The sequence below is a fragment of the Lates calcarifer genome, linkage group LG23, assembly GCF_001640805.2.
Source record: "Lates calcarifer isolate ASB-BC8 linkage group LG23, TLL_Latcal_v3, whole genome shotgun sequence".
In the NCBI taxonomy this organism is placed as follows: Eukaryota; Metazoa; Chordata; class Actinopteri; family Centropomidae; genus Lates; species Lates calcarifer.
Window position 1 is genome coordinate 6119556 of NC_066855.1, and position 8329 is coordinate 6127884.

Below are 8329 nucleotides of genomic sequence, written 5' to 3' on the forward strand. Positions count from 1 at the left end.
GACTGCGACACCTGTGCGAGATGTCTCTAAGTGTGTATCCTTTTCCTCTCAGTATTGTCTGGAAATGTCAAGTCGGCTGCAGTAATAATGCCGCTGCCTCATACTGGAAGAGGGCCAGACAAACTGAGTGACCAAACCTTTATTGGTTTATATAACTTTTTTTTTTTTTTTTTCAATCTCATTACTGTAATAGCCATCTGGAGACAGTGGTCACTCCCACAGCAGTCATCACAGCAGCTCTCAGTGGTTGTTTAGGGGAAGAACAAGAGGCTCCTGGTGGAGACAAAAATGGGCCATAATGACTGTTTAATGGTAAAAGTAAGTACAGTAACGGCACCCAATAAACATTGCATCTATCTATGCATTTGCATAGAAATCCATCACATCCAGGCGAAAAATATAAACAGGAGCACCATCAGTAACACTTGAGACTCTCCTGTCAGTATGCTGGAATGATTGATAAGTTTTTGGCCTATGGTAGAAGGAGATGAGTTAACAGCTCTTCTTACATAGCTACTTTGAGTGATTATGCTGAAAGTTTTAAGTGAATAACTTTTGTGGTATTTCTGTTTTTGGTAAATGCAAATTTTACTGTCTGAGAAAATGAACAACATTGATTTTTGTGCAGTCATCTGCATCAGCTGAATGTGGATTTGAAGTCCAAGTCACCTGATTTGTCCCCTCAGACCACTACCTGTTCCCAAAGATGAAGAAGGAGCTCAGTGGTCGCCATTTTGACAGTGATGATGGCGCCATTGCTGCTGTGGACATCAGACAGAGCTGACTTGCAATTTTCAATCACCTGAAAGAGAGATAAAAACAAAAGTTAATAAACTCTAAATTTCACCATAAACATTCAAAGACTTGAACTGCATGTGCATGTAACAAGAGCTGTTTAATTGGGATATATTGTGTTTATATTGTATGTATTGTATTAGTTGTATATCAGTGTCATAATCATCAACTATCAAACAGAACATGGAAATTCAAAGCTGCTGATGGCTACCTGCATAAAGTACAGTGCACCACCTAGTGGTGGCACAAGGACACTGTCAAAGGAGTTGCTGGGATCAGATTTGAATTGACACATTGAACCTGGAGGACTGCTTATTATTTTTACTGGAAGTGTTTAATTCCTGTCTCTCAAAATGGCAGCAATGGACACGTAGGAAAGAGTCCAAGAATCACCTACTGAATGATGATGGTACATAAAGGAGGTGCTTAGATGATGTGTTTAAGTAGTGATTTGTCCTCGCCATAATAGAGAATGAATAATTATCTTATCGAGAAAAACAGGAATAAAATGGTTGAAATACAACAAAAGTTGATTGTGTCATTCTCCATCAACTTTCCGGTCTTTCAGTCAACTGATCTTGTGCTTCAGATCACGGGCTTATTTAATGTTTAATGAAATGACCATGATCATGATGGGTTAAAATGACCACTTCACTGAGATTAAGAGCTCTTTGTTGTTGTGGTGACAATATTAAACACATGGTGAAGGTTCTAATCTCTCCAACCCTGAACTCCTTTGCACAAATTTAATATCAATCCTCTATTAATTCCTGTCATAACTAGGATGGCCACTAGAGGGCTTCATCACTGGCACATTAACAAATATAATTTCAGAGAAATTGACTATTAATGTACTGCTAAATGCTGATGTTAGCATTCTAACATTTGCTAATTCAATTTTCTAAACACAAGTATAGCTTTGGCCAATGTTAATTAGTTGTGCGGATATTTTTAAACCACAATACTGGATTACATTTACATTTAGAACTGATGAAGGTGCTACAGCAAAAGTTAATGGATCAGTAGTTATAACAATTCACCCTGATGGGAGCATGAATGTGTGTATTAAATTTCATGGCAATTAAACATTTTTTCAAAACAACTCATTCAACTCTCTCAACAACCACAAATGGTGGCACCAGAGGAAATGTAAGAAATGTCAGAGGAGTGTGTGTCCACTATAATAACACCAGATCCACCCTGCAATGCACAAAATAAACGAGCTACCTTCTCTCTGACAGCGAGTTTACAACATACTGGATATCAGGCTGGTGAGGATGGACGTGATTGGTTTAAAGCCTGAGAGACCGATGAGCTGTGAGGTGAAAGAGGACTGAAACAGGATGGGAGGTAAAGATCTATTTGTCTGAATGAGGAGATAATATGAACAATTACAGTGTAAAAAAAATGACTTCAGTGAGTCTGCAGGGTTGGATTATATTACATTCAGTTTGTCTCTATTCTTGTCACACTGCGCACAAGATTTTAGGAGGTGGTCGTGACCACATTGAGGTGCATCTTGGGGTAACTATTGCTCTCCTATATCAACCACTGGACACAGCTGCACCTTCATTTATACAGCTGCACTGATCTTTTGGTTTTTACATCAGTTCAACTATTTATGGGCTTAACCTGATATATAATCCTGATATTTAAAACTCCTCAATAAATGTTAAGTATGTTTTTTTCATTTAAACACATTAAGTCCTATTTATCACAAATTCATCATAAATTGACATCTGCTGCCAGAGATTCAAGTAGGTTTAAAGACTCCACAGTTTTCCTTTTCTTTTCTTCAACATTTTTCTTCAACGTTTTTACTCTGAACCAACATGAAATAATTATTACACATTTTTGAACAATAAGATCAAAAGGTAATGTGTTCAACACGCCTCTACAGTCAGTGAGGAAGTTATCCCAGCTGAAACCACATAAAGTCAACTCACACCAAGACAAATACAGATTCTGTCGACAATTTTTTTTACAGTGTAGGCCTTGTTTATATGTGTTGACCTTGTTTACAAAGTGGAAAATAAATGGACGCAGAGAACTGACTGATTCCACCGAATACATTAACAAACTATATTTTCATACAGAGGGAATACAACACAGAAACTGAGGTATTATAAGGTCTGTAATGTATTTCTAACTGTTCCATTCGTTGAAGATGAGAGACAGAAACAGAATCACACTGGTGATGTAGAAAATTAGGAAACCTCTGTTGACTCTTTTGGCCCAGTGGATGTACTTCACCCCCTCCTCATTGGAACTGAGGTGCAGATTCAGAGTTCTCTGCAGCTCCTTCAGCTCCTCCAGGATCAACAGCAATACGTGAGTCTCTTGTGACTGAATGCTTTTGTTAACCTGCCCACACACACACACACACACACACACGCAGCCACACAGTCACATTAGAGAGGGTTTATTCTCCCACTGAGACTGACAGTGTAAGTCACTGCTTCTCAACAGGCTGAAATCTGGTGTCTCAAGATGCAAACTGTGTATAAATATATAGAATTTTAAATTATCATAGTAACTATTTTATCTTTCATCTTGCCGATCACAAGGTAATCAATAGAAATACTGCATTCACGTTACAATCTACAAGGAATGTGCACTTTTATGAATTTTACTGGTTAACGCTAACTTGCAAGATAACTTTGCATTACTCTATGTACTAAGGACTGAGAAAGAAGCATTACAGAGTGGAGGGTGTTATGACGCTGCATAAAAATACAAATAGAAGTGGTCCTCTAAATCACATGAAAAGTGTATGCTCCTAGTTTTGAACACATGTTGAAAATGAATGTATAGACATACTTTTAATGACCCAGACTTTAACCTGTTGTGTGTAAAGACTGCATCTGTATCTATAATCCTGTACCTCTTCAGACAGAGGCAGCACTTCATGCTGTTTCTCACCGTCGGATACTTTGCAGATGCACGAACAGCGGGTTTGTCTTTTCTTCTCTGAAAACACACGCACAAGAACACACAGGTGAAATGATTCACAATTACTGTGACAATTTTTTATTTCACTGAATATTTAAATGTTTAAATATGAAGGTTAGACAGATTTTGAGCCTTATATTGTTCTGATTCTGATTCTGAAATAGGTGAATTAGAAAATTAAATGTGGGTCTCACCTGTGTTAGAGTTATTGATTTTGCCTTTTTCCTGCTCGTCCTCCCTGTCATCCTCCAGCTTGAGCTTCTCCTGGGAGGCTGAGTCTACTTCCATCAGATACGTAACAAAGATCGTCTCCAGCAGACTGAGCAGCATCAGAGCAAAAATCACAATGCAGTAGGTTGCTGAGAGGAGGAAACAGGCGATAACAGTTAAAGAGCAGTAATCTCTAGAACTACAGATTGTTTTGGTTTCAAGATATCTGTGAACTATTTTCTATTAAATAAATCATCTCTAATTCACGCTGGAATCTAGTCCAGAGTGTTGTACCTATGAGAGGAGTCTTGTTGGACATGGAAGGCAGGATGTCATTGAGGATGAGCAGCAGGACGGAGATGGCCAGCAGCACCGTGACCTTGAAGCCCAGCTTCTCTCCACGGTGGTCTGAGATGAAGAAGGAGGCGACATCCAGAGTCAAGAAGAACAGGATTGGCAACAGGAAGTTGATTACGTGGAGGAGCGGCCTCCTCTTCATGGTGAACTGGGAAGACAGGTTCAAGGGTCAGAAACTATTAACAGACATTTCTAGAGTGAAAACCCCACTCCAGGTGTCAGGAATAGAAAAATACAAAAATGTGTATGCATGTATATATCTGTTGTGCACTTTCTCTGTTCATTTATCAGCCTTTTCCTGATATTTGTCACCCATCTGTGTCTCTCCCAGTGTTGCGTACAGTGTATATGAGCTGATCCCACTGTTTGTTTTCATGGGTGAAATTGTTGCTGTTGACAGACAGCTGAAGGAACTCCCAGTCTCCCTGAGTCTTCATCACCTCTCGGGAAAACTGAGTGGCTCGAGATGAGTTGGAGAAAGGAAGGAGATGAATTTCATCGACTGTGGTGAGAGAAGAGAGGGAGATTTGGAGATAAAGTGGATATAAAAACACTGTGGTCACAACCACGGGGGGATCACTGAACTCGCGCACAAGCCGATGGGTCCGAGGGCCCAACATGTCTTGTTGGAAAATAAGTGAAATGACTACAACAAAACAAGCAAAATAAATGAAAGAGACACACAACAACTACAAAGAACCATCATGGGGCTAAAAGAGAAACAAATTGAGTACAAAAACACACAAAACTACAAGACTAACAACGACACAGTCCCTATTCTCCTTCAGGCTATTGGTCTCGCTCCTGTGCAGATGGGGTAACTTCAGTACACACACTGCCTCCCTCACCACTGTGTATTGCAGAACCAATGGAGATGTTGCATTTCTGCGTGTCGAAGGGGAACTTGTGGACGTCCATTTTGCAGGTGCTGACCACCTTCACGTCCTCTTCAGAAGTGACCATCCCGTTGTAGGATATAAATATGTATGGATTCTGGGGGGAGTCGTCTTTCTCTATCCTGAGACATCAAACACAAAATGTCTTTCAAGGTGTGTTTGTGGAGCATCAAATTATACAGTATTGTGTAATGTGCTTTTGCTCTGACAATATTATAAAGACTGTGAACAATAATAAACATAGCAGCACACACAGTGAAGTCATTCACCTTCAAAATAAACACAGGGTGTGGCATCAGCAAATACCAAGCTATTAAATCACTTAACAATGAACAGATATTTGACAAAAATACCATTAACATAATACATTAACTTTCTCTTGCCTTTGATCAATTCACTGCATTTATTCCATTTATTTCAAATGTTTTGCTCTGAGCTCTTCTCCTCAATTCAGTTCTCTATAAGGACATTTCCAACAACAGTATCACCCACTACTACAGGTGATTCAAATAATTTAAAAGGAGATTTAAACACTTTGTTTTTATCATTTATTCATGAACAAAGGATGTACCAAAGCAGAGAAAGATCATTTAAGCAATTTAAATAGAGTGATAACAAGGTGAGCACTGGGTGTGACCGTCTTGGATTAACGTTCAAAGATGGATTTACAAAGAATTATCAGGTGAACTGGAAGTTACTAATCCTGGCCGAGACGTAGTTGGGCACATAACCCTTCATAAAACCAGAAATTGTGTGGATTAAACAAACAAGATCTAAAATATAAAACAGTGGGCTTTACAGGTGCGAGTAGGTGAATTCTGTCACCTTCGGACAGAGTCAGTCTAGCTGTTTTCAATCTTTGTGCTAAACTAACTTTAGATAAAGATAACCGGCTGCTGTTGGTAGCTTCATATTTTACAGACAGACGTGAGAGTGATTCCAATATTCTCATAAAAGCAAACGATTTAACTCCATTTAAATACGCAAACCTTAAAATAAGGTGCCAAAATAAAAAGAAATAAACGATTAATAAACTCCTTTAAATACCAAAACTAAAAGATAAGGTGCCCAAATATAAAAAAGATGACATTGTTGAATCTGGTTAGGAGGGAACCATGAGACTTAAGAGCTTTCAAAAAATGTATAATTTGTTAAAGCCGTGTGAAGATTCAGTCAGGTACAGACTAAAACACACCTGAAGTGGCGCAACCAATGCTAATAGAACCCCCCAGTGAGATGATGTGTTTTAAAAGCTTATGCTTATTTCCCAAAATGTCACACTATTTCTGTGACTGTTTTAATAAACTACACTTAATATGTGTGTGTGCTGCAGGCTCACATCTCATAGACGAAGAGGTCCGGTTGCCAGAGCATGTCTCTAGGAACTGAAACCTGCTTGATTCCACAAAACTGAGAAGGGTCCCATGAGATGCGTTCATTGTTCCACATCTGGAATAAATTAAAGGTGAATTTTCAGACAAAAATTACAGACGAATTTGAAATAAAATACAGAATAACAGGTGAGCAGTCAGAGCATTAAAGAGTCACACACTCCGTCAACTCACCATTGTTGCCCAGACAAAAGGAATGAAAGTCTGTGTTTTCTCAATCTGTGAATAAACACACAGACACGTCACGGCTGATTGACTGCACAGCAGCGTCTAGCAGATGAATAGTTTGCTGTAACACAGTGATGCAGCACCTACCACAGCCAGGATGGCGTAGAGGATGATGTCCAGCTCCACCACAGTGAGGTGTGTGTGGTCCAGAACGGGTCGGGTCAGTTTATACACGCCATTGTCTGTGGTCAGGTTCAGGTAGTCCAGGACGTCCTGGTAACTGCACGCTTTTTTAGGGGACGCCCCATCTACAGTAAAACATCAGATATCAGAGAGAGGTGTTTTCTTAAAACTTTGTAAAATTTACTATATTTGTGTGGCTTAGTTTCCAGGTTTGGTTTGTTGATTTGTATTTAAGTCCCTAAATCCCTCTATTTAGCATTTAAAAGCTGCATACAAACATTTGTTTAAATGGTTTATAACACTAATGCAGTTGCACGCAGCTATAACACTCAGATATACTTTATTGTCCCTTGGGGAATTTGAGTTACTGCCACATGGAACCTTAATTACCAGACATACTGTACGCAGCAGTGTCCTTGCGGCAACTAAGTGCAGAATGAAACAACTTAAAACAAACAAATGTAAAAGGGTTGTTGTACGACTGCCAGTCCCTGAGGTCATGGTACAAAATACATTTAATAATAAATTAGGACAACTTAAAACTTTTAACAATTATAAAAAACCAGCAAAACCAGATCATTGTACATGTTAATGTAAATACTTTGTACAAACAAATGTGTCAGGTCAATAGGGGCAGTTGCTGCTGTAAATAATAATTCAAAAATAGGACAGATCTCTTCTATGTCGATACATTTCATGTTATTACTCCTCATTCATCATATTTACATGCTAGCTTCCACTTATGGGTGAGGAAATACATGGATAGACACTTACATTTGCTTGAAACTACAATGCACTGCGTTAGAAACCATTTAATAAAAGTTTACATACTGCTTATAAACACTAAAAAGGTTACTTAAAGTAAAGTGCAGCTGGAAATAGAATAAATTAGACATTTTTCAGAGGTTTAAACAGATGAACAGACCTCAAACATAACATAAAGTCTTACCTGTGAGGAAGATCAGGATGAGGAGAGCAACAGGCATCATATCTACAGCTTTGTGTGTGTGTGTGTGTGTGTGTGTGTATCTCCTGCTGTAAGATTGGACCCACTCTGAGCCGCTGCACTTTGATTTGAGCTGAGGAGAGCTGGAAGACAATGATCTCTTCTCTCGCTGTCTGAAATGAGAAACCCCTCCCTAACTGGCTTACAGAGGAGGACACGCAGTACACTTTTATTTTTCTAAAGGCAGGTGAAACTGACAGGCGATTGCTTTAAGGGGTGACAAATAATAAAACTGAGGAAAAGGCAGGTGGAGAGGATTTATCCGTCTGAAAGCAGATGTAATGTGAATTTACAGCTCATTGAAAACTTATGTGACAGTGGCGACAGCATAGTTGGTGTGAGCTCAGTCATAGAACAAGACATTTACTGTA

At 39.0% G+C, this 8329-nt stretch overlaps 1 protein-coding gene across 1 annotated transcript; it reads right to left on the minus strand.

Annotated features, from left to right (window-relative positions):
- Positions 1-2691: 2691 nt before the first annotated feature.
- LOC108876284 (5-hydroxytryptamine receptor 3A-like) lies at positions 2692-7938 on the minus strand. Its single transcript, XM_018665687.2, has 10 exons — positions 7902-7938; positions 6917-7077; positions 6776-6820; positions 6550-6659; positions 5163-5332; positions 4656-4816; positions 4252-4462; positions 3942-4106; positions 3680-3765; positions 2692-3159 (listed from the first exon to the last, which is right to left on the minus strand). Exons 1-10 carry the CDS (start codon positions 7936-7938, stop codon positions 2941-2943), a joined length of 1365 nt encoding a protein of 454 aa, XP_018521203.2. The 3' UTR covers positions 2692-2940.
- Positions 7939-8329: the final 391 nt, after the last annotated feature.

Coding starts and splice junctions, on each gene's coding strand:
- LOC108876284 (XM_018665687.2), bottom strand. CDS start 7,938: ATGCCTGTTGCTCTCCTCATCCTGATCTTCCTCACAG. Junction 4,463..4,655: donor GGGATCAGCTCATATACACT/GTACGCAACACT, acceptor CTGTCTTCCCAG/TTCACCATGAAGAGGAGGCC. Junction 3,160..3,679: donor TGCTGCCTCTGTCTGAAGAG/GTACAGGATTAT, acceptor GTGTGTGGGCAG/GTTAACAAAAGCATTCAGTC.